This window comes from Gopherus evgoodei, chromosome 4, assembly GCF_007399415.2.
Source record: "Gopherus evgoodei ecotype Sinaloan lineage chromosome 4, rGopEvg1_v1.p, whole genome shotgun sequence".
Lineage (NCBI taxonomy): Eukaryota > Metazoa > Chordata > Testudines > Testudinidae > Gopherus > Gopherus evgoodei.
Window position 1 is genome coordinate 75812382 of NC_044325.1, and position 26952 is coordinate 75839333.

General features: G+C 44.8%; 1 protein-coding gene across 1 annotated transcript in view; it reads left to right on the forward strand.

Annotated features, from left to right (window-relative positions):
• The first annotated feature begins 11521 nt into the window (after nt 1–11521).
• LRP4 (LDL receptor related protein 4) overlaps nt 11522–26952 on the forward strand; it is a 112514-nt gene continuing 97083 nt past the window's right edge. Inside the window, 1 exon segment of the mRNA XM_030559901.1 lies at nt 11522–12985. Coding sequence (XP_030415761.1) covers nt 12781–12985 — 205 coding nt within the window. The 5' untranslated portion in view covers nt 11522–12780.

Here is a 26952-nt window from a genome sequence, read left to right on the forward strand (position 1 = left end):
TTGTTCTCATTTTAAACTCTATAGATTGCTGGAACCCTACATTCGTAATGCCTTAGGTTTAATATTGTTCCCAGATCATAACACAAGAACTAGGGGTCACCAACTGAAATGGAGGATACGTCCATCAATGGCTATTTGCCAGGATGGGCAGGAATGGTGTCCCTAGCCTCTGTTTGCCAGAAGCTGGGAATGAGTGACGGGATGGATCAGTTGATGATTACCTGCTCTGGTCATTCCCTCAGGGGCACCTGACACTGGCCACTGACGAAAGACAGGATACTGGGCTAGATGGACCTTTGGTCTGACCCAGTAGGGCCACTCTTATGTTCTTACATTCAAAATATAAATTGCTAAAAAAAAATCCTGAAACATTTTTCCTTACCCCAGATCATGGATATAGCTTTTAAAATCTGTGTGATCTGTTTAGGTCAAGAGGAAGCATTGTATGCTGGGGAGTGTAGCTTGTGCAAGCTGCATCTTCATATCAAAGTTGAGGGTAGCTGCAAGCTGCATTATAGATCTCTAACCTACATTAAGAATAGAGCCCAAACATTGGCCATCCTTGAGTTCAAGCCTCAGCAAGGAAAACTGGCTTTTTTTCTGTAATGGTAAATTGGAGGATAATCTCTCAATAGTTTCTGTTCACATTATCTCTTCAGAAAGGAAAAGGCAACATCTTTTAAAGTACTTAAGTACCAAGTGAAGTAACCCTTCTCTGCTGGAATGCTGCCCTGCTAATGATGCAGAGAAGAAAAACAGCCATTTCTGGCAGAGTTTACAGGATCTCTCATGCCAAACAAAAAAGTCTAAAACGCCTGGTAAAAATAAATATTGCTTGGAAATTCTGGCATGGGAAACATTTCTGACGGCCAAGGCTTAGCTCATCCTGGGGGGTAACCCAAGAAGGCCTGTGCTTTTCATTCTTCATTCTTGACTGCTGAATATTCCCTGTAACCCTCAGCAGCTAGGACTGTCTATCCACTGTGTATGTGTGTGCCTGTGCACACAAAAGAGATATAGATAGAGGTTGAGTGTGACTGTGTATGAGAGAGATGCAGCCTCTTGGGCTGTAATCAGGTAATAATTCTGATGGATTATGCAGCCTGTCATGGAAAAGAAGCCTGTTTTCTGTATACAGAATGGAGAATATTGAATAATGTGAAGGGGACAACGTAAGGAATGTTCATTGTCTCTCCTGCTGGTTATACAGCACCTGAGACATTTTCAAGGGTAACAATATTTGTAGTGCTATATGGAGAGAAAGTGGGAGCCAGAAAGTTTTGTAGTAGTTGGGGAGCTTAGAAAAGAGAAACTGAGATGTACACGTGTGATGTTCCCCTTTTTGTTATCTGGACCGGTGATCCGCTAGGTCACTCCAACCCTTGACTCTGGGAGCCATCCTTACCCTGCTCTGCTGTGAGAATGAGAACCCCCCATCCTGGGCTGTTCATGCACAGCCTCTGGCATGTAAGCTGCTCCTTGGATTGTGCAACCGAATGACACTAGCCAATATCTCCGGTCCCAGACACAACCCTAGGAACCTCCACCTTGCAGTGTCCAGTTATGCCCACTGGACTCTGCAAGCTTATATGAATTTGTCAATGTAACAAAGAAATTGGTACGTACCAGGTTTGTTATCCCAAGGGGAGACACTGACATGCTTCAAAGCAAAGGCACTCCTTCAGGTAGAATAAACAAACAAATTTATTAACTACAAGGATAGATTTAAAGTGATTATAAGTCAAAGCATAAGTTGGATTTGGTCAATTGAAATAAAAGCAAAATGCATTCTAAGCTGATCTTAACACTTTCAGTGCCCTTACAAACTTAGATGCTTCTCACCACAGGCTGGCTGGTTGCCCTTAAGCCAGGCTCTTCCCTTTGATCCGTGCTCAGTCACTTGGTGGTGATGTCTGTAGATGGAGGTGGAAGAGAGAAGAAGAGCATGGCAAACACCTCTTCCATTTATCATGTCCTTTCTTCCCTCTTGTCTTTGCCCTCCCCCCTTCAGAGGCAGGTGAACATTACCTTATCGTAGTCCCAAACTGACCAAAGGAAGTGGGGTGACTCACTCGAGAGTCCAACAGATCCTTTAAAAAAATGAGGAGTCCTTGTGGCACCTTAGAGACTAACAAATTTATTTGGGCATAAGCTTTCATGGGCTAGAACCCACTTCATCAAATGCATGCAGTGTAAAATACAGAAGCAGGTATAAATACATGAAAGGATGGGGGTTGCTTTACCAAGTGTTAGGTCAGTCTAACAAGATAAATCAATTAACAGCAGGATATCAAGAGAGGAAAAATAACTTTTGAAGTGGTAAGAGAGTGGCCCATTACAGACAGTTGACAAGAAGGTGTGAGTAACAGTAGGGAGAAATTAGTATTGGGAAAATTAAGTTTAGGTTTTGTAATGACCCAACCACTCTCAGTCTTTATTCAGGCCTAATCTGATGGTATGCAGTTTGCAAATTAATTCTAGTTCTGCAGCTTCAGTTTGGAGTTTGTTTTCTAAATAAACAATGCAGCACACACACAGATACACTGCCTCAGATTGTCAGAATTTTAATATACATTTTAAATATGCAGCTTTCCCCTCCAGCCATTTCACAAACAGGTTGTACAAAAATATAATGGGAAGAATTTTTCACTCTCCTCATTATCAAAAGCAAATCAACTATTTTTGCTTAAACAATCCAGAAAATTCACCCTTGGGCAGAGACCAAATCTTGAAAATTTCAACACATAATGTAAATATTTTGCAAGTTGATGAGTGCCTAAAATAGGGATTTATAATGGAAACCGTTTGTATCCTTAACTATAACGGTTGCTGCCTCTCCAACTCTGAGTTTTAAATTAAAGGATTTGTGTGGCTGATGCAGAGGCCAGGCAAACTTCACAGCCACAGAGAAAATGCTAGAAATACAGAATAGAGAGAGTTTTATTGGCAATACAATGTTTAGTCTTGCACTCCAGGTCACCAGTTCAAAGTTATCCCATGTTGGCAGTAACCAAATCTTACCTGTTTTCAGTGGCCTGTATGAAATGATGGGGGCAGGAGAAAAGATTCCCACTGGACTGGTAGCCCCCAATCCCAAAATCTTACCATTACAATCAACATTTTAGCCCTCTTGTTGCAGAGAGACAAATAACTGAATGAGACATGGGGATTGTATTTTTTCTTCCCCCATTAGAGGTGGGCCCTCTCTCTTTCAGGATTTAGGCACACCGGCAGGGGGTAGATGTGAGAAAATATGCACTACTGGTACTGCCTTTTCTGTGAATAAGCAGATGATTCCATCTCTAGGACTACCTAGATGGTGCCTTGCATGACCACTAAACTCAAGTATAATATTTTAAATAATAACAATCAGACCTTTTACTATTAAAAAAACAACCCAGTGATCTAATGTTTGTGTGTAATGAAGTCCCAACTCTGCAGTGACCTGTGTGAACATATTGGATGCAGGTATATATGGCTGGGAGGGAGGTTAGATGTGTGGGGAGCATGGCTGATCTCAGACACGTGTGTAGACATAGAGGGTGTGTGCAATTGTGTAACCTACCCTCATCTGTGACTTCATGAAGCTCCAATTTAGTGCAGGCAAGAAGCAATTAGTTGGTTCCAATCTTCTCTCAACCACTTTTATCAAGAGCTCAGGTGAGAAATGGGAGAGGTATGAAGAGGAATCTCTGAGTCAGCCATCTGATGGGAAGACAGAAGCTTGACATGCTATATCTCTATCAGACAGACCTAAGGGTTCTGTCTTTTACATGTTGGCAGCCCTTGCCTAGCCTACCATGCCAAAAAAGTAAAAGGACTGATTCATTTCCAAGAAATTTCTGTCAACATTTTTACATGTCCCTCATCACCACAGTAGCTGAGCTCTTGCTAACAAGAGACCTATCTCTGTTACTAAGCAGGTTTGTGGGCTGAGAGAATTATATGTTGGTGCCTTTCACTTCCCTTTCCTTTCCATGAGAATTTGCCGAGCACTAGCTTCCCTCTGAGATCCAATTCATACAAATCAGTATTTCAGGAATAGGGAGCCTTATCTCATCAGGCACAAGAACACCCTGCCTCAGATGCTTCTTTAGGATAAGGCAATCTCCTCCTCTCTATGTGATGTGATGGAATTCCTCCACTTAGCCTCTCAGCCTAACACTGTGACCAACATTTACAAACTAAATCAGTAGCCTGAAATCAAAGAGACTTGTAGGTGCTCAACTCCTTAGAAAAATCAACCCACTTTTCTAGGTGCTCAACACTGGAGTTAGGAGACCAACTTTATTCTCATACATTTGAATGCATAAGGCTGGGAGGTTAGGGGCAGCTGGACTTCCATCCTTCAAACTAAGTTCTCAGAGTGCCATTGCTAGCTCTTAGATGAACATCTCCCTTGTTTACTCTTTCCTTTTTGCCAGTCTCAAGGCAAACAATTGTGATGTGCCTGAGACTAGACTTCAGGCTACATTTGCAACTTTAAAAAAAACAATGAGGAGTCCTTGTGGCACCTTAGGCCTTGGCTACACTACAGAGTTGCAGCGCTGGTGAGGGGGTTACAGCCAGCAGTGCTGGCTGTAACCCCGGTCGAGCCTCGAGTGTAGAGGATCCAGCGCTGGTCAGCAAGTGTAGACACCCACCAGCATTTTTATTGACCTCCGTGGCATAAGTAGGTATCCCAGCATACGTTAGAAGCCTCTCTGGTAATCATGCAAACTCCACTGTCCTGGGCTCACCTGACCCCTCCTTTAAATGCCCCGGGAATTTTAAAAATCCCCTTCCTGTTTGCTCAACCAGGTGTGGAGTGCAATTACTCAATCAATCAATCAGCGACCATGCCTCCACGCACCAAACGAGCCCCAGCATGGACCAATGCAGAGCTGCAGGACCTCATAAGTGTTTGGGGAGAGGAGGCTGTGCAAGCACAGCTGCGCTCCAGAAGGAGAAATTATGATACCTATGGGCAGATATCGCAGTCCTTGATGAGAAGGGGCCATGAACGGGACGCGTTGCAGTGCAGGGTCAAAATAAAAGAGCTGAGAAGTGCTTACTGCAAAGCTCGTGAGGGAAATCGCCGCTCAGGAGCTGCCCCCACAACCTGCCATTTTTACCAGGAGCTGGATGCCATACTTGGGTGTGACCCCACTGCCAATCTGAGGACCACGATGGAGAGTTCAGAGCAGGGAGAAGTGGGGGAGGGTGTAGAGGAAGGCAACAGTGAGGCTACTGGCGTGGAGGGAGACACCCCGGAGTCCCAGTACACATGCAGCGAGGAGCTCTTCTCAAGCCAGGAGGAGGCTAGCCAGTCGCAGCAGCAGGAAGTTGATGATGAGGAAAAAAATGAGGATCGTGCTTGGGGTAAGCAGATTTTTATGTTTTGGGAGAGGAGGGTTTGGGTTATGGCTGCCTGCATGCATGCCTAAACGTGGAATAGCCCATTGATTTGCTCTATCATGTCTCTGTAATCTGCCTCGGTAATCTCTTGAAAAGTTGCAGCCAGAGCGTTTGCAATTTGCTTTCTCAAGTTGATCGGGAGAGCCACCGTGGTCCTTGTCCCGCTCAGGCTAACTCGTCCGATCCACTGTGCAGCGAGGGGTGGGGGGACCATGGCTGCACACAGGCAAGCTGCATAGGGGCCAGGGCGGTATTCACATTGCTGTAGAAGACCCTCCCTCTCTTCCCAGGTAACACACAGCAGTGATATGTCTGGCAGTAGGAAAACCTGCTGAGAATTTAGGGATACTTGAGTGCAGAGCGCCAGGTTCGCGTTTCCCCAGCCCATTGCGCTCTGTTGTTTACCCCCCCCTCCAAGCACGTAGCCAGCCACGCGGTGCGCTCCGGTGTTATGCATCCCCCTCCCAGCAGGCATCCAGCACCGCGGTGCGCTCCGGTGTTCCCCACCCCCCTCCCAGCACGTAGCTAGCCCCGTGGTGTGCTCCGGTGTTATGCACCCCCCTCCAAGCAGGCATCCAGCACCGCGGTGCGTTCCCCCCCCACACACCAGCAGGACGGCGTGAACGCGTACCAAAGCCCAACCCCCCCACCCCCCAGCAGCTCGCCACCTTCCTGTTCACTACTGTCCCCTGTTCAGGACACCAGCTACCTCCTGTACCCATTGCAGATAAACCCCAGTGACCCATCGGTCAATTCCCACTCCCAAGGGGAACTCAGGGGAAAACCACTCACCCCATTGCTCGCCATGACTTTAGCTTCCCTGCCCTCTCTGTGTTATGTGAGGTATGTGAGAAGGATGCCACCAAAAGTCTAAAAAGTCCTTCACTGTGTGATAATAAACAATGTAGCCTCTGTGTATTACATGGATCTATCTCTCTTTTTTCTAGTGACCTTGACTAATGCAGCCGGATCACCGGCCTCACGTAGATTGCAGAACTTGAGACGAAATCCCAGAAAATCAAAAGAGGAATTGATCAAATCAGTTATGAGTCACTACTACAGAGAAAGTAGGAAGACACAGGAATGGAGAGAGAAAATGTATGAATGGAGACAGAGTGTACATGAATGGAGGCAAACAGAAAGCAGGAGAAAGGAATTGTCTGCCAAAAAAACCACAAAGCAGATGATAAGCCTCCTGGCTCGCCAAACTGAGTCTTTCAAGTCTCTCGTAGCCATGCAGACAAATATGTACCGTTGTAACCCACAGCCCTCCCAAAGCCCTCTTTCTTGTTCCCCAGTATTTCCACAAAACAACTTTCTCCAGCAGCCAGTTTCTTATTATCCCCAGCTGCCCCCAACACCTGTACGATCACCTACCAGCCCTGATAACTATAATTCTTACCCTGTTCACTCCACCCCCATTACCCTGCAGCATAGTAATCCTGAAGTGCAGCAGACATTGAATAGTGATCAAAATAGGACATATTCAAACCTGTGAATGTACAGTCCACTATGCCAACCCCCTTGCCTTTTATGTACTGTATGGTGAATAAAGGATTTTTTTTCTTTTTCACTACGTTATATTATTGCTGGAAGTGGTAAATATTGTACCCCAAGGTACAGCAAAGCACATCAAATGCACCAAACATTACCCTTGGCTCTCAGCATCAAATTGCTCCCTTAAAGCATCCCTAATCCTTGAAGCCCTTTCCTGGGCCTCCCTATTAGCCCTGCTCTCTGGCTGAGCAAACTCATCCTCTAGGCGTCGAACCTCGGAGGTTCATTCCTCACTGAATCTTTCACCCTTCCCTTCACAAATATTATGGAGGGTACAGCACGCGGATATAACAGCGGAGATGCTGCTTTCCCCCAAATCTAGCTTCCCATAAAGACACCTCCAGCGGGCTTTCAAATGGCCAAAAGCACACTCCACAGTCATTCTGCACCGGCTCAGCCTGTAGTTGAACTGGTCCTTGCTCCTGTCAAGCTTCCCTGTATACGGTTTCATGAGCCATGGCATTAAGGGGTAAGCGGGGTCTCCAAGGATCACAGTGGGCATTTTGACGTCCCCTACTGTGATCTTGCGGTCTGGGAAAAAAGTCCCGGCCCTCAGCCTCCTGAACAGGGAACTGTTCCGAAAGATGCGTGCATCGTGCACCTTTCCAGGCCATCCTGAGTAAATGTCAGTGAAACGCCCACGGTGATCCACAAGCGCTTGCAGAACCACGGAGAAATACCCCTTGCGATTAACGTACTCTGATGCCAGGTGGGATGGTGACAGAATAGGAATATGCGTCCCATCTATTGCCCCTCCACAGTTAGGGAAACCCATTTCTGCAAAGCCATCCACAATGTCCTGCACGTTCCCAAGAGTCACGGTTCTTCTTAGCAGGGTGCGATTAATGGCTGTGCAAACTTGCATCAGCACCATTCCAACGGTAGACTTTCCCACTCCAAACTGGTTCGCCACCGATCGGAAGCAGTCTGGAGTTGCCAGCTTCCAGATTGCAATAGCCACCCGCTTCTCCACTGGCAGGGCAGCTCTCAATCTCGTGTCCCTGCGCCGCAGGGTAGGGGCGAGCTCAGCACACAGTGCCATGAAAGTGGCTTTTCTCATCCGAAAGTTCTGCAGCCACTGCTCGTCATCCCAAGATTGCAGGACGATGTGATCCCACCACTGAGTGCTGGTTTCCCGAGCCCAAAGGCGCCGTTCCACGGTGCTGAGCACGTCTGTTACTGCCACAAGCAATTTAGTGTCTTCACCGTCAGGCGATTCAATATCATCATCTGACTCCTCACTGTCACTGTCACTCTCACTTTGCAGCTGAAGGAATAGCTCCACTGCCATGTGTGATGCTTGGCAACATTCATCAGCAAGGTCCTCAGCAGCTCAGGCTCCATTTATAACAAAAACCACAGAAATCGCGCTGCAGAATCACAATGCCGCCAAACTGCTCGGAATGTGTAGCAAAGCACCACGGGGCATTGGAACAGGAAGCGGAAAGACCCGCACACTTCCTTCCCCTTCCCACAAGCCACAGCACCAAAATGGGACGAGGTGCTCTGTGGGATAGCTGCCCACAATGCACCACTCCCAACAGCGCTGCAAGTACTGTAAATGTGGCCACACTGCAGCGCTGGTTGCTGTAAGTGTGGCCACTCTGCAGCGCTGGCCCTACACAGCTGTACTAACACAGCTGTAACTACCAGCGCTGCAAAACTGTAAGTGTAGCCATACCCTTAGACACTAACAAATTTATTTGGGCATAAGCTTTTGTGGTCTAGAACCCACTTAATCAGAAGCATGGAGTGGAAAATGCAGGAGCAGGTATAAATACATGAACAGATGTGAGTAATGCCATACCAAGTGTAAGGTCAGTCTAAGGAGACAGTTCAATTAACAGCAGGATACCAAGGGAGGAAAAATAACTTTTGAAGTGGTAATGAGAGTGGCCCATTTCAGACAGTTGACAAGAAGGTGTGAATAATAGTTGGGGGAAATTAGTATTGGGGAAATTAGGTTTAGGTTTTCTTAATATGTGTTTGGTTTTGCAGATCTGCAATGTAAAATATAGCATTGATGGTTGAAAGCAGTATACAGGAAAGCAGTAGAGTTTAACTGACAACCATAAGCACATCTTATAAAAAACATCAATGGTTAGAAAACTTCAGGGAAATCAACCAAGGGAAGAGGTGAATCCACAGTATAAAGTATTCACATGAAGATGCCAGAGTCAGGTATATGTATATTTCATATACTCCTGGAGATGTGGAACTCAAAGTTTGTCTCTTCAACTCCAAAACCCTAGGCCACTCAAGCTACGATCTTTTTGATCACTAGAGATGTCACAGGCAAGGGAACTGAGATGCATGTTGTAATAATGTAGTAATTATGAATAATAATGTTAATAAAAGTAATACAGGAAATCTTGAATTTTGACTGGTCAAGAGCCATAGCACTCTCTTGACCCAACTGCCCTGTGTGGAACAACTTTTTTCTTTCTTCATAGACTATGGTACCAGTTAATCAATGCTCCACCTACTGAGGAACTGCTCTTGACCAGTCACAATGCAAGATTTCCTAATAGACTTTCTGATTAGTTATATATAAATTACATATTTATTAACATCTCAGGGAAGGTTTGTGCACATAGCCCATGGCAGGATTTGTAAAAACACTTTGACAGATAACACATAAAAAACATTTTTACATACTCCAATTCTTCTTTCCTTCTGCTCATCAAGGTTTATCTGTAGAATACTTATGTATTCGACAATGTGTTTTACAAGGTGCTCTCATTTCTCTGCTAGTTGCCTTACCTGCTTATGCCTCTGTCCTTGCTTCCCAAGCACAGGAGCTTACCCTCTTGGTCATATTTTGCACTTCTCTAGTGTTTTCACCAGAGGATCTCTTCATTATTTACAAAGCATAGTAAGCATAATTATCCCCATTGTACAAATGGGGAACCTGAGGTATGGACAGGCCTAATGTCATGCACAGAAAAGGTGACAGAAAAGTGACTAGAACCCAGGTCACCTGATTCCCACAATCCTAGTCTAAACATTTTACTTTTTGGAAGCTCAGTAGGTGTCCTCTTCCTTTTATAGCATGACTTTGTAAACACAATGCAACCACATACAAGGGAATAATAAATTTCCCAGGAGAGCGGAGGGGATAAAAGTTACCAGGCTTATTTGTTTATTAAAGGTCACGACAAAGTATTTCTCAAAAGGATTTGGTTTCATGCACAGGGAAATGCTTCTGTCTCAGTCTTTCGGAAACTATTATACAGCCTGATGCATGTCACCATCAGGAAGTTCTATGTCTAATCGATGTACTTTTACCATACTCAGCACTGGTGCATCTGAGCATCCTACAAACTTCTGTGGACCTGATCATGGAACTCAACAGAGCTATGCTGATTTACTACGTGAGGCTCTTACCTTATAGATCCTCCAGGGAGTCTAGACATAAACAAGATTTGGGTCTGTTCTTCTTTCCACAAACAGGTAGAAGTATTTTTGTTATTGTGGGAAATGGGTCTAATTTTATTCTGAAGCTGAGTAGGTTTCTGGCTAAATTAAACCAACATGTTCTTAACTTCATCCCATTACTCCTAATTCTACCTCTTGTTTCACCATAAACAATACCTCTCCCTCCTTGGAGTTTACACTCTTCAAATATTTGCATGCTCTTCATGTCCCCCCACTGCCTCAGATGTTGCTTAGCCACAGTAGGCATATCTAGCCTTTTTCATCTCTCTTCCTGCATCACTTCCTCCAGCTACCTGATAAATTTTTGTTGCTCTTCTTTGAATTTCCTTCAGTTCATTAATGTATCTCTAGCGAGGAAGTAATCAGAATTAAATTCAATTTTCCAGGTCCAGTTGTACTATACCCATATAGAGGGAATGTGTCCCCTACTTGCTCAGGGATGTGTTGCTTTTACATATATAGACAAAAATTGCATTGGCCTGTGTAGCAGCCACATCATATTTAAAACTTTCTGACTTGCTACTTACCTCAGGTTTCTTCTCGACATTGAGACTCTGTTTTAAATTAAGTCCTTCTAGATGCATTAGCTTAATTTGGCCAGAGTGAGTCTATTTTTTCTTTTCTCACCAAATTTCTAACAACATTCTTTCTCCTCACTGTTTTTTTCCAATTCCTTCTAATTTATCATCATTGGCACATTTCACTGATCTGTTGGTTACTCACTCTGGCAGATCATTAGATCGTGATCCTTAGAGGAGCTGAGCATCTGCAGCTCCCACTGAATTCATATTAATGAAGATGTTAAGTAAGACCATTTCTACCTCTGGCCCAGTGGTACCAATTTAATACAACTCGCACCTCAGCCTGAAGTTCAGACCCTTTGTTTAGGGTCTCTTAACCAGTTATTCATTCACATTAATGTAATAAAGCCAACTAAGATTGATTTTTCAGCTAAAGTTTATTGTAACGTAAATACCCAGAGTTAAAAAAAGCCTGAGTCAGGCTCAAAAAAAATCATGAGATTTGCTTAAAAATTGAGTTTACAAAAAACCCTAAATGAAACAAATACACAAAAAACCCAAACAGTTTATTTGCCTTCTGGTTTCTGAGTCTTTAGGGGGCACTTGGATCAGATTTTTAAGTGCTTCTCCGCAACTGTGAGGGCTAGAAACCTTATTTATTTATTTGTAATGAAAGTTAAGATTTTCACCTAATCAGCTTTCTCCAGAATTTGGGGCTTTAAGAAGAACACTGAATTTAATGAGACTCACAATAAAATAAAGAGATTGAAATATGGTATCAGATATTTCCCACGAGGATATTGCAGCATGCACTGAGTAATGGGTTCAGGAAAGTGATGGATGAGCAAGGGCTAGAGGGGAGTATTCATCTTACAGATGACATAAAGCTTGGTGAGATGCACTAGGGGCAAAAGCGGGATGCTCCAGGGAGAAGGTCCAGGACTTTGCAAAAAAGTCCAGATAGAGTGTTCAAGAGTACTGTAAACTATGCAGAAATCTCAGAGAATTGGAATATAGCTCTGGTACTAAGATAGGTCTCTGAGGGATGGAGATATACATGGCAATGCACTCAGAAACCAGAGATGCCCTGTGGAAGATCTAGTAGGATGGGCTGCCAGACTGCACCATGCATTGCAGATGTCTCAGTGCTCTGGAGGAGTGTCCTGAGGGATGCATTGTTGGAGGACTAAAGGGAATAAACTAGTCAGAGAGCTCTTGGGGACTGGAGATACTTCAGAAGGGTGAGGGAATGAGGATTAAGGAATGGGGGTTAGCCAGGTAGAGTTGGGTGCTTCCCTGTAGGGAAAAGGGTGGCTGGAGATTGTCCTAGGCTACGGAAATGCCCTAGGCTAGGGCAAACCTCCCGTTGGGAGGTGTGATGGGGCAGTGCTGGAGGCTAAGGCCTGCTAATCTGGTGCAGAGACCAGTGCTAGCTGAGAAGTGCCCTGGTGGGAGCGGTAGAGCTGCCCTTCTGGTTGGACACAGAGTGATGGTAGGGACGCTGGAGGGGTGGGGGCGCACTAGGAGGGTAACGGAGACACGGAGGCCTGCCTTGGAGGGAGGCTGGGGCGGCCCCAGTGCCATTTCCTGGGGGATGACTGGAAGGAGCCTGGATAATGGGGGCTGCACTGGCTTTGCCGGTGCCTGGGGACTCGGAAAGTTTAAGGAGTTTCCTCAGCGCTGGGGTTCTGGCTGGGGAGCGCGGGAGTGGGGGCTTCCCCAGCAGGACTCCGCCTCTAGGGGCAGGGCCTGGGCGGGCTGAGCTGAGAGCCTGAGCCTGCAGCGGACTCACTCGGCTGCGCTCGCGTTGGAGAAAGCTGCACGAGCGAAAGCACCCTAGACACTGAGCCACCCCCAGCTCTGGTGCATGGTCCCAGCAGAGCTCGGCCGGCCGGGGCTGCAGCGAGCGCCTAGCCCGTCGGAGGAGCGGCCGCTGCTGCGGAGCGACCCGGAGAACTTTCTGTGCCCCAGAGCCCGGTGCAGGGCTGGAGCTGCGGCGGGGGCTGCCAGCATGAGGCGGCTCGGGGGCTCCATCCTGCCGCTGTTGCTGGGAGCCCTGCTCTTCGTCCGAGGTAAGCGCTTGCCTCAGGATCGTCTCTTCCCTGGGCAGCCCCCCGTGCGCTGAAGGCCCCTGGCCGGGGGCAGTAGCAGTACCGCTCCCCCAGCGCTTTAGGTGCGCGGGACTCCCCCTCGGGGGCGCCCAGGTGCAGGACCCCACTGCCCAGCTTCTCGGGCCAGGAGGGCTGTACTCGCCCGGCTGAGACCTGGGGGCAGCAGCTGCTCCTTCCCCCGGGCCTTGGTGCTTGAAGCCCCCAGCTGCTGCTCGGACTCTTGGGCCCCTTTTCCTCCAAAGCCACATCCGGAGCGCGGGGTGAGCCCCTCGCTAGCGCTGGGTCAGGTACTGCACACCTGGCTGGCTCTCACTGGGGGGAGAGCTCCGCCGCGTGCGGGGCACCCCAGGAAGGGGCGCGCTGCCGGAATCTGTTGATTTAGTAGTGGGCTGGAGATGGCTGAGAGTTTGCCTCGCTCTGGCGCTGGAGTCATCCCGCAGGGTTAGATACCTGGGCAACCTCGCGTTGCCTTTTCCCGAATTGGGCTTTGTCTGCTGTGTCCTCACCCCAGGCCCCCGGGCACTCGCTTTTTCCCCTGCTCCAGAGACGGGCAAGTTAGTGGTGGGGTTCTGGAGGGAACCCCGGGGTTCCTGAAGATCACCGAACAACTTTCCGAGTAGATAATGCTGCAGCAATCGGGCCAGGCCCTTCACAAAGCCACAGAAAAGGAGCCCCGCTCCCTTGATCTGTTCTTGTATGATTCACGGTTTTCCAAAGGGCCCCTTCCCTTGGGCTGCACATGCAGTTTCCTTCCTTCTCTCTCTGAAGTTTGGTCTCTAATGGACTTAGCTCTTTGTTTCTGTTGCGCCCTCTGTTTGTTCCTCCCCTCTGTGTTTTGAAAGACTGTGACATAGAGGATGAGTTCTGAGCTAGAAGGTTGTATGTGTACAGGTTATTTCCAGCCTCTCCTGCATGTTGGGACAGCAGCCCTTTCTGAGCAGGAATGCAGCTACTCATCATATTACACGGCCCCTTAAAGGTACAGTCCTGCTTTGGTGAAATGTCTTCTAACTTACCTCTCTGCTTTTGAAGTAATTAAGGTGGTTTCTTTCTCCCTACATGCCATCTTGGAACTCCCTGAGACAGAAATGTCACAGAGGGGAACTGCCAAAAATAGTGGATACAAAACTATGTGTGTGTAATAACCTCTTTGTAGTAAGAGGTAGTGGAACAGCTTGAGAACTAGTCATGAGAATTGTGTCCACCTATTTGCTCTGTTTAAGTCCAGTCTAGCGAACAGGACAAAATTCTCATGACTAGTTCTGCCCCCTACACAGTGCTTGTATTAAATTTGGGAGGTGGTAGTAATAGGGAGGAAAGGGTTCTGTTGAGCATCTTTCAATAATGTTTACAAGAGAAGTTGGACATTTTGTGAGCTGGAGTTCCACTCTTGGCTGATACAATGCATTTTTCTCAGATGCTGGATGAAATTGTAAGGAATTTTTACACTGATCTCCATGATTGTGCAAGCATTGCCTCTGGGGTACAACCAGGTTGTGTTTAGTTTTCAAGCAGTGTTATTCCCTTTCTACCAAGAATACTATTTGCACACTATTTTGAAGAAGGTGCTAAATGATTTGAAAATGCTAGGTAAACAAGGCTGTAGCTTTGTATCTCAGAGAATCTGATATTAGTAATCAGGGGAGATAGAAGTGCCTCTGGAATTGCCATACAGGGTTTAATTGGAATCCAGAAGAAGTGGAAAGAATCTTAACTATAGAGATTTGTGTAGGTAAAAAACTGGATTGAATTTTATTCTGGCTGTTACCAAGGTGCTCGTAGTTAATGTGTCTTGGCTGTTAACAACTGACCAGGTGGGGGATGTTTCACTGTAAAGTGCAGGTGAATTGCTGTATTTGCTCTAAGCAATAGTACACTGATGTCCATGGGAAGCTTTTCATGGCAGTTTGTCTATGCGTGAGGTTCCACGCCAGTGTTTGTTCCTGGTCTCCCTATGTAACTGAATGCTAGGGTTTAAGATGGGTTGTGCCAACTGTAGTTTTGGGAAAGTATATCCTCTTTACTTAAAAAACATAAACCAGATTTGTTTCAATAAGGAAATAATTCCCAAATATTTTGTCCCCTTTTTGGGGGTGGGTGTGAAGGAAGGTGCAAATGCCTACATTTCAGGTATCTGCCCTCCTGCTTCTGTAGTCTCTTACCAGCATTTGCATCTTAGCAATATCCGTTTGGAAGGTTTAGATTTAATAATTTTATTTACAAAGCATCCATACCTGAGGTGCTGAGGGTGGCCACACAGTTCAAAGTACAACAGCATTAAAACAGCACATTTACTTCTGTGTCTCAGCTCAGGGATAAGAAGAGGGGCTCTTATCCAAACAACAAGCACGTCAGATTGAACTTTGACCCACTATTAATGGAGAGCGGCTGTGGAGCTTGTGCCAAAGAAGGGAGTGTGCATATGTTTGGCTCACATGTGGAGAGGTGAGGCACAGGAAGAGATGCATGCAAGTTAATGTTAATGGTGTGGTGGGGAAGGAAGGTTGATGGAGTGATGGTCTATTAGAGTTCGTCTGCAAGGTTACAGATATTTCTGAGTGTTGTGCCTGTAGGTTTATCTTTGAGATATTTGCCACTAGAAAATATATTTATTTAGAAGTTTTACTTCACAAACTGTCAACATTTTTTAGAATCCCAAACTAAAATGAAACTTTCCATTAGAACAAGTGTGCTTCGGACTGGGAGTCAGGATCCCTGGGTTCTGATCCTGCTTGCTACTGATTTGAGATCCTGGCAGTCATTGAACCCTACTCATTCCTACCTACCCTACCTCACTCACAGGATGTGCTGAGGGTCCACAGGCTTACTGTTGACCCCATTACCTTGGCACGGGAGGTTGTGAGGTGACCTTCCAGAGGCAAGGAAATCTATTTATAAAAGCTGGTGTAGAACACTGTGCTGCTTCTTTCTTGTCAGAATAATGAAGAAGTTGCAGGTAGCAAAGAAAATAATTTTACCCCAGATCTTTCCAAATCAAGACTAGGTGCTGCAGAAAGAAGAATAGGGTCTATTTTATGTACTTCTGCTAGCAACAAAAACTTGCCAACGGTAGCAAAGAACTTCCCATTTCCATGGTGAAATGAGTATGGTTGGGTCAGTTAATACAGGAGACCACAGCCTGAGTACATTAAACAAACATTTTGAATTGGATTTAATTTTGTGTTCACACTAGCATTTTCTGCAGTGGAGATTCCCCCTTTCTCTGAGCTCATACTGTGGAAATTAGGGTGCCTACTGTAACTATATTAAAAAGTACTTTAAAGATTACTAAGTATTTTAATTTTTAAAAGGGGAATTGTCAGTCAATTCAGGCCCTGAACTAGATTCTATAAAAAGAAGGCTTCACAAAACCCCAGAGTGATATAAGTGTTTCTGTGCAATCTCTTGGAAATTTAAAGAGAAGCATTCTCCAGTTGTGTCTGCAGCTCAGACCTGGAAGCTACTAGTAACAAATATCATGAAACAGGGGAAGACTGACTGGACTGTACAGGGAAAACAGTGAACCTGACTCTAAGTGACTGTCAACTACAGAAACTAGATTACAAAATAGATAATTTGTTTTTCTAATTTCTTTTATCTTTTCTTTAGCTATTGCCGTGTAGAAGGTATAACATTTTCAGACAGATTTTTTTTTTTTTTGTTTAAAAGTTGATGGCCTCTCTTTAAAGTGTTTTGTCTTTACCTTTGTTTAGAATCTAGAACAGGAGTTCTGGTATGCAGAAAACCCACCACATTAATTGGCATGCTGAATTTAGTGGCCGTCTGTATTTTGCAGAAACCTTTGCAAAGAACACAAACTGTAGCTGCCATCTGTGAATTTAATGTGCCTGACAGTAGGCTCTTAGAGTTGGGTTTGCAATGACTTTGGTTCTTGACACAGCTGTTATGCTAGGCTCACTCTCCTATGGGATTTTGTTGTCTGCACTGGCCGAGACTAGGTGCAGTAATATTTCTTTAATCCCTTCTTTTCGTCCCTTCTGCAAGGCGTAGCATTTTCCCAATATTGAAGGCAAAAATGAAGAGAATTTGTAGGTTAGGGAATTCTTTCAATCCCATAGGATAATGGGTTTATTCATTCTGTGGGTCTTCTGGTTCAGGGACAGTATTATAGTGGGGGTGATTGATTTTCACCTTGCTATGGATTAGTCTATATCAGGGGTTGGCAGCCTTTCAGAAGTGGTGTGCCGAGTCTTCATTCATTCACTCTAATTTAAAGTTTTGTGTGCCGGTAATACATTTTAACGTTTTTAGAAGGTCTCTTTCTCTGTCTATAAAAGATAACTATTGTTGTGAAAAGTAAATAAGATTTTAAAAATGTTTAAGAAGCTACATTTAAAATTAAATTAAAATGCAGAGCCCCTCAGACCAGTGGCCAGAACCCGGGCAGTATGAGTGCCACTGAAAATCAGCTTGGGTGCTGCTTTTGGCACGTGTGCGGTAGATTGTCTACCTCTGGTCTAGATTGAGCTTTTGCACACATTCTCTCTACTTTAATCACACAGAACTACCCATTAAATGCTGAGGTGCTCCAGATTGTACATCTAGCCTCTGAGAGTTTTGGGCCCCAGAAAATTAGTTCTGTTCTTAATAGAACCTTTTTCATATGTTACAAATCAGATGGAAGGAGGTTCCATGCACCGGCTATGAGAGAAGTTCTGATAGACACTTCGCTAGTATCAAATGGAATTGGTGCATTTTGATTCTAATCTTGCGATATTTCAGGTGATTGAAAATTTCCAAATCTGACTATTTTCTAGCAACATTAGGGTTTCTGAACTCACCTGTGAGCTTGACTTTTTAAATGGGACACTATATCACAGGGCAGATAAAGGCCTGCATGAAGGGTTTGAATGAAAGTGCAACCTTAGAGTTCTGATAAACAGTATTGGAAATTTTAAATTTCTGTTTCATGTAGGGCTGGCAGTTTTCAGATATTTGATGTTGTGGGCTTTATGGGTAACCCAGGAGATCCACAGTCTAATTGGTGTTCATTTACTGGCTAGCATTGAATATTTGTATTAAATGTTAGGATTGCAAATTGCAGTCTAGTTGGATTATAAATGTAGATATGACCAAAGACAGTATGCTTTTGCTCCCCCAAATACTCCTACATCTAAATGGATCTTGCTGATGCATCATCTCTGATGGTAATACTCATGGCTACGTGAAGTGTCCAGCTATCTCACACCATGAGTTATGTATGCAGTGGATTATTTTGATTCCTTACTGACCTGTGGTAATAGGACGTTCCCCGGAACAGGCCTCTGCTAGAAGCTGTGCGTAAGCAACAAGCTTACATGAAACCAAATTCCAGATGCTATAGCAACTGACTGAGTCCTTGTCTCTGAGGTTAAAGTTATCAGCAGTGAGGAATGACTGGGGACTGTAGGCAGTGGAGAACCCTCTCCTGGTTACTTGTGTAGTGAATTCCTTAGTATGCCCAAGCAAGGCAAATTTTCTGTGTCCTTTTGTAACTGCCTGACAGCCCCTCCTGACTGCTGGAGCTTTCTCTCCTTATTGCATTGCAGCCGTTCTTTAATCAGAAATCTTGTTAGTATTCAGGGGATAATTGATCTGACTCTTGGTAGGGGTGGGTGCCTCCTTCTACTTGCCACCCCACTCTGACCCCTGTGTTCTCTTTGTTTTCCTCGTTAAGTTTGTGCCAGTGATGTAGTGTGTGTGCTGTTTTTCCAAGCAGCCTGAGTTGGCTGTAACCAAGAGCTGCAGTTAAATAGAGCCTGATTTCCCGCTTCCTGGAGTTCGTTGTTTGACTCCATTTCTGGTCTTCTGTGTTTTTGATTTACAGAGAAGCAACCTTCTTGTTGCCCCCGGGGCATCTCTTAAACCCATTAAAACAAAACTCCATTATTTCCCTGTGCTTAGAATCCCCACTCTTTAGTCCCAGCATCCATCAAAATAATGTGTCCTCTGAAAAATGTTTAATAGGGGCTTTTCAAATTCAAGCACAGTTCCAGGTTGGAGAGGAGAGGTGAGCCAGGAACACACCTAATGGAAGGGATGACTGTGACTTGCAGTGAGCCCTGACTGTGGCCTGTCAGCTCTCCCATCACCTCTGTGCAGAGGGCGTGGTGAACCGAGCAGATCCAAAACTGGGATCAACGCTGGAAACAAAAGTCTTCAGAAGAAAAATTTCCATCTGGCCAAGAGGCAGCTACACAAAAGTGTTGTATAATATATCGCACACAGTTCATGCTTCTTCCGGAAAGACAGAAAAAAATGATCCTAATTAGATTAGAGGGAAAAGTGGTGGCTGCAGTCCTGCTACTGGGAGGTTGGGGAGGCACAAGGGAAATATTTAAATATTTAAGAAGCCAGTCTGAACCCTCCTTTCCCCATCCATGCAGTCTCCCCTTGCAGGGGAAACTGCCTTCAGCAGGGAACCTACTCTGGACTTGTTTTTGGACCTACTGGAAAAGCCAGTTTCTTTACTTCCCCTCTCATCCCCCAAACCTGGTGGTTCAAGATGAATCTGGGTGTGGCAAAGCATAAGGTGTTTGGGGTCTCTTGTGTATTTTCTCATCCAGCAGATGAGGCGGAATGCTATGGCACTGCATAGTACACAGAAACATGCTGTGTCTGCCCCGAAGTGGTTTTGTTCTAAATTAGAGAGATGGTACAGATCAAACGCATAGGATGCTGGTAGGGAGATGAGATCCAATATTAAATAGCACAGCCTTCTAATTTTTCTCTGGATTTGGATTAATGGGAGCTGTATTCTCGGGACGGATTGGAATTGAAAGAGAGTGCTCCATTGGGGAGCAAGGAGAGAAGGAGGGGATTCCAAGGGTATGAGGTGACATGGAAGATGGCACAAAGCTGAGAGTTGGAGAAGTAGATAGATGGAGGGCTTTGTTCGGAAGCAGGCTTGGGTGCAGCACAAGCAATGTGAAGAGTCCTAGGTGGGAACAAGAGTGGAGGGTGTAAGCAGGGGCCATGATGTGTGTAGTCATGAAAGTGAGGGCCAGAAACTTGAGCATGATGAGGAGTGAAGTGGGGGAATCAGTCAAGGAGATCCAACTATAGGAAGATGAAGGGCTTTCTGAGTGGCAGGAGGAGGAGGTGATTTTAGCCACCTGCATTTGGGAAGGATTATATGGGAGCAAATTGGAGTCGGAAGGACAAAAAAGAGGAGGTTGCACGGTGAGAGGTGACTGAGAGGTGATGATATTAGCCGGGGATGAAGAGAGAGAGCTGATTTCAGCAGTGCTGTAAAGGAAAAGTGACAGAGCTTGGTAACTAGGAGAGCATACATCTTTTACCTGTTTGTGCAGCATCTATAATGGGGCCTCACAGTTTCTGTTTTCTAATTCTGTTCTTGGTATCTGTTGTTTCTGTTCTTAAAATCCTGAGTGTTGCATCTTTGCTTTTATGAGGGCATCCCCCAAACCTGTTTCTCGTAGGTGTTTTAGGGTGCCTATCACCATAGGCCCTAAGCATCAATCTGATGAGAGCTAGGCTCCGCATTGCCAGGACAGAAGTTTGAACAGGTTGGGTAGTAGGGTGCCATTCCTGGGACCTAAAATCTGAAACTTTTTGATAGGTGGAAAAGTATAGACTGGGCAGGAGCAATAGCAACAACGGTGGCATAGAGTGTGGCCACAGATCTCTACCCAAGTGCTGAATCTGTGGAAACCTCCTCGAAAGTGTACAGTGGGAGTTGGTAGGTTGAGGGTATTCAGGAATTTGAAGTGGCCTCATTGAGCGTTGGCTGACTCCCCACATTCCTCTAGGCTGCCTGTCTGAATGAACGAGTGGCACTTAAGAACACTTCATCCACTTGCAGACAAAAATGTCTGTGCCCTACACCCCATTGCCTTCCTGTTGTGCTTGATTGCCCTTCTTGTGTTGATTGGGTGCTCACCCAGTGATCTGCCAGGACAAACTCTCTAAACAAACAATACTCAATCTGCCTGTAGCTTTTCAAATGCGTGGGGAGAGAGGGAAATTCCCTCAGAGGAGTGAGTCTTCTGATGAAGCCAATTAATGGTCTCCATGTTTCAGAGCTTTGAACAAACCAGGTTTGATGGTGTGACGTGAGGGCTTGCACTTGAGAAAAAGAGGAGCAAGGCTGGAGAGGGGCTGTCTTGGCAGTGCAGAGCATGGGAGAGGTTTTTTTTTCTTATGCTTGTCTCTGTGATTGTTTCTTCTTTCTGCTACTTTGGGATTTTGCTCTAGCTCAGATGCTCCACCTCCAGTCTCTGTCTCTCTAGAAATGTTTAGTCGCCACTCCTACCAATTTGAATGGTCCTAGCTCCAGCCATAGGCCCCAGGACTTTCATCGGCAGTGCTCTCTGTATTGGAGGCGCAAGTGTTCATAAGATTCGGGTAAAGTCACCACAAAGCATGATATGACATGGGTACACACTCTCTGGTATTAGCTGGTTCTGGTGGAAGTAATGGACAGATAGTATCAGTGATGCTAGTGCTGTGGGAGGAAGAGAGGAAGCTCAGGAGTCTTCTTGCTGAGAAATGAACCTTGACCACATCTTTATGTTCCAGATGCTCATTAACAGATATGTGTGCGGAGTGGTGGGAGAAGGGGGGAATCATAACAATGGAAGATATTTGCCTGCTCTATGGACTTTAAAAAAACCTATTTGTCTCAGTGTGTCTCACAGGGCCGAACCCTACCATGCTACAGAAAGAAACCTGTTAGGAAATCATAGCACCACTAAATCCATGTACCAATCCGTCAAAGCAGGATGAAATAAACAATATGCAAATAGGTTTTCAAGCAAGACAGGGGAGTGAGAGGGGATAACAGCTTCAGTATGTACATGATGGCTACTCTTCTAGCAAACCAGCCTCTGAGCTGAGGGCTCATTAAATGACTGTGACAGCTACTATACACCTAAGTTTGCTAGAACACACTTCAGTGCATGGGTCCTAAAGGCTAACCCGTAAAGAGGAAAAGTGGATATTATGAGAAAAAGCCCAAAGTAAACTCAATGATATCCTAGTTACACAAGTCTATACCTGCATTCCAGGGCTTTAAATATAGGTAGGGAGCTTCAAACTGGCTATTTAAGTACACCTCTACCCCGATATAACGGGGTAAAGCAGTGCTCCGGGGGGGCTGCGTACTCTGGCAGATCAAAGCAAGTTTGATATAACGCGGTTTCACCTATAATGTGGTAAGATGTTTTTGGCTCCTGAGGACAGCGTTATATTGGGGGTAGAGGTGCATTACTAGGGAGAAAAGGTCCTCCGAGACTAAAGGAGAGCTATATGAATACAACACACTGATAATACTTGCTACCATCTTTTTGGTAGTATAATTCAACCCATTCCCCTGTAGGAGTGTGAAGTCTGGGGCTCCAAGCCATCTACACTAATTGGGGCAAAAGTTCTGCTTATTTACACTGTTTTTTTCCCCCGGAACTATAGTGTGCACAGGAATTTCAATGACAATTGCTGCAGAACAGAAACTGTGATGATTCCCCTTCCAGATGATTGTATAAAAAGAGATTTGTTCCTGGTACTACCTCAGCCAAAGCAGCAAATATTCCCACTGTGTAAAAATACTTGAGGACTACAAACTAAAATGAAAAGAAAAAGTAATCCGTTCCTCTTGTATAAACATCACACCTGGTATTTAGCCCTCCTCTCCAGGTCAGTGGAGCAAACAACTTCTTCCAGAACCATACAATGCTTAATAAGACTGCCAGCTAAACCTACCCCAGCTGTGGAGAACAGATCAAAACCAATAGCCACCTTGGCTGGTGACAAATTCTTATATGCAGAAATCGCACTGGCAGATACTTCAGCATAGTGAAATGTGCCACCCGATTTGGCTGCCTCTTACCAAATACAGAACTGGCCATTGTACATTAGAATTGGAAGCTGATGGAAGCTTCATAACCTAGCAATCAATGACTGTGCTGCTGAAATGACAGGAGGAGGACGGAGAGACGTTCTGTTTCTGTGTTCAGAATGAGTAGGCCTGAGAGAGGGAGAGATTTCATCTTATCAGAAATAAGGCTTTGTTCCTGTCTCCTAGACGGGGGTTCTGAATAGTGTTTCCTTATTGCATTTTAATGGAGTCAGAGTCAGTGGCATCATGCTATGTGGCCTCACTGTCACCAAAACCTAAACAACATTGAAGCACTGGCCTGGGCAGATGCTCTGTGTATTGAATCTGTCTCTGATAGAATCCCAGTGGTTCTGTCCTTTTATATGTGGGCAGCACTTGTATAGCTTGTCGTGCCAATAAAATATCTTTGAATGGAGTTTGTGGGATGAGGGTGGCAAATTCTAACACGATGTGAGAGTGTTGGTGAGGGGGGTATTTGATCAGAGCGTTTTTCAAAAATTATTGGAGGTTTATTATTGTTGCTATAGTGGCTCCTCCCACTTTTTCTCCTCAGCACCCTCCCTTCTCCAAGTCCTCGGTTTCATGGTTTATCCAACATGTTTTCCCTCCTTTTAGGAAATTCATTTATCCTTGGAAGCTGAAACTGCTTCCCCTCTTTCACTTAATAATGTTCCCAGCTTGCTGTAATGATAATCGGTCTGCCTTCCTTCTGGTCCCCATTTCTTTCAGGGGCACTAAGAAAAAATGTCCTGCAGCAGATCACGAATCACACCTGTGCTCTCCCTCATCCCTTGAGCTCTGCCTGCTTAGACCCCTCCATGGTGTTGTCTTGCTAGTCACACTTAAAAAGAGTCTCTATATATAATCTTCAAAGAGATTTATTTGGAGGCTATGGGATGGGTGTTTGGTCTTATCTCTGCAGTTGCCTAGCTCATACTTTACTGTTGCTGCTCAGGTAATTATGAATTAAATTGCAAATGACTTGTGTGATTGCCAACAAGGGCACAAGGTCTAGCTGGAACACCCAACTGGGGTTTAGCGCATCTAGGTTGTAGCTAATTTATTTTAAAAATGTGCTATTCCAAATGTATAAGTCCCATGTTTTGAGACAAGTGATGGGCAGCACTATTGTATTTCCCCTACCACATACCTGATGTCCATCTGTACATTGTTTTAAAAGTGAATTTCCTTGTGTGAGGGTGCCAGGGGGCTGACTTTGCTGAGAACTGTTGTTTTTTTTTAATCCCTAGATACATATACAGAATCATAGAATATCAGGGTTGGAAGGGACCTCAGGAGGTCATCTAGTCCAACACCCTGCTCAAAGCAGGACCAATTCCCAGACAGATTTTTGCATCAGAACCCTAAATGGCCCCCTCAAGGATGAACTCAACAACTCTGGGTTAGCAGGCTAATGCTCAACCACTGAGCTGTCCCTCCCCCCCTTAGCATTGCCAATAGCCCATGCGAATGTCCTCAACTGACAGTGTGCCGCAGCCTACCTAAAAGGGCTTGAGAGGGGGAATTCAGTCATCATGGCCTATTTAAATATTGGCCCTTTCACTACTATTATATAGGAGGGGAAAAAGGTGCTACTCTATTGGTGGCATTCTCCTATTCCTCTGAGAAATCCTGTGGACCCTTATATTTCCTTGTTTCTGCCAGTATGTTCATTAACTTATTGGCATTGTCAATTGCCTGTAATGGGACATCTGGTCTGTGAATCCAGCTTATTGCTAAAGTCTCTTTTTCTGGCTGTAATGGCTCCAGTAGAATGGATTATGGATGGGCAGGAAATTGAAAATAGAGGGCTAAACTGTCTGACTCGCTTGGTTAGACTCCAAGTGTTAGGTCTAACTTGTAATCTTCTGGCTTCAGCAAACTTCAAACAATAACCATTAAATGTCCCCTTCAATTCTTTGTAGCATTAAACTAAATTTCTACTTCAGAGCTCAGTAAATATTGATTGACCTTCACAGCCATGTTTACTCAATAACTGAAGTGCCTTTCTCTGGAATCTCTGAGGATTATCTGCACAAGACCTATTTTGAGAGTGCTCTATTTACAGATTTTTGACTTCATGGTCTTCTAGGGTTGTTGGCTCAGTGATGCTGTGAATGGGGCTTATGCTTAGATCTTCCCCAGGCTGTTTAGTCTCTTCCCTGCATACAGAGAAGCAGAAGGCTTATTTTGAAGGATATGGAGTTTCTCCCAGTAGGGATAAGGATTGGTGGGAACTGAAGTTGGTTGCTTTCCTCAAAGCTCTTTATTCATGTACTGAAGTTGGTGGTATAGTCCCAGATTAGGAGGTTACATTTTAAAATTTTATTGTGCTGAAATATAGAATGAACGGATTCACACTGTTCCTCTTCATAATATCTGACATTACAACACACGCACTCCTTTCCCCATATGCACAAACACTTGGTAAACAGTATATAGGAAACAAAATAGCTCTTGAGTCATTGCAGAAACATCTGTGAAAGCCTGGACAGAAATGACCCTCTGCTCCTTGTCCTTGCACTTAGTTTTCTGCATAAAGTGCTGCTTCCCCTGACAGCCCCCTTCCCCCTCTATTTAAACACTGCATTTTTTGGTGACCTGAGAGCTGTTTTGTCACTTAGGCACATTCAAATCAATGGTACACTCTAAGTGAGGATAGGGAGGTCTGCCATGGAACATATCTTGCACAGAAACAAAAATGCTGGGATATGGAAGTAAGGAGTAGAGGTTGTTCCCTTGGACACAGAAAATAAGTTTGCACAACTTTGGTGACTGGACAGCTAATTTTTCTCTTATATTTGGTTCAAATCCCAGTTAATTTTTCTAATTACTAAGCATTTGTATTTGGGGGGGATAAGACATCTGAAGAATGGGGGAGTTATGATGATGATGTCCAGGCAGCATTACTGAATTACACAAACTAATTCTTATCATTTAGTACCTGCATTTAGAAAAAATAAATACCAATTTGAAGTGGGATTAAGTTACCAAATTGAACGTATGTATAAGAAACTGGGATTATGGGGAATTGCTTGAGTTCAGCCAGTAAGAAGGAATGTGTGCTGCAGCTTGAAGAAAGGGGTGATAACATGATCCTACCTGTGTCCTGGTTTAGTGGCATCCCTTTGCTTCATTAGGTTGACCCTGACCTCACAAGGTTCACTTCCTGCACGTCCAGCCATTGCACATGTTCTTATACAACAGAAGGCACTAGGCTTACCTATTCTTGTATATTTTCTGTTGTGAATTAGTTTATAAATATATTGCCTTAATTAGAACCAATCACACTTTGGGATGAGAGGAACAGTGGTTGTGTAGCACCAAAAGCACTTCACAAACTTAACTGAGATGTGAACTGCACCATAGTGGTCTCTGTCCCACCATGGAAATACAGCTGCCTCTAAGTGAAACAAAACAGCTTTTTTTAACAGCTACATGGCAGTGTGAGTGGAAGTGAAGAAGAATCCGTATCCAATTGAAAAAGCAAGAAAGATTTAGAGAGACAGAATCTAATTACAGAAGTTGGAATTTCGCCAGGACATGAAATTTAACACCCCAACTAGAGAAGGAAAAGTTCCAGGGGTCTCTAATGACCACAAATAAGTTTCATTTCCTTTGAAAGATGGTACATCCAGGAGTACAGTGCCCCATAACACTCGGGGTGTGTGTGTGTGTGTGTGTGGCGGGGGGAGACAAGGGAGGAGTGCCATGGGTCATTCTTGGCTCAGTGACAGGAGTGCACTCTCTTAAATCACCAACCCCACTTTTTGTAGCACTTTCAGTTTCTTGAAGGCTTTCCACCCAAGTATTGACTCAGATAGACCCAGTCTAATGTGTGGGGTCTGATGGGGTTGCAGCACAAGGTGATAGGTATGTCTGCAGCTATGGGTGAGCTTTATTTCTCTGAAACGGTTTGTAATTAGAAGAGGTTAAATAGTTATAAATGTGAAGAACTTGAGGCTGGATCCAGTGTCTATGGAAGTTAACTGGAGTCTTAACAGTGATTAAATGGACTTTAGATTAGTCCTGGAGTTCTTTAAAAGGGAGATTCCCACCGCAGTGATATTGG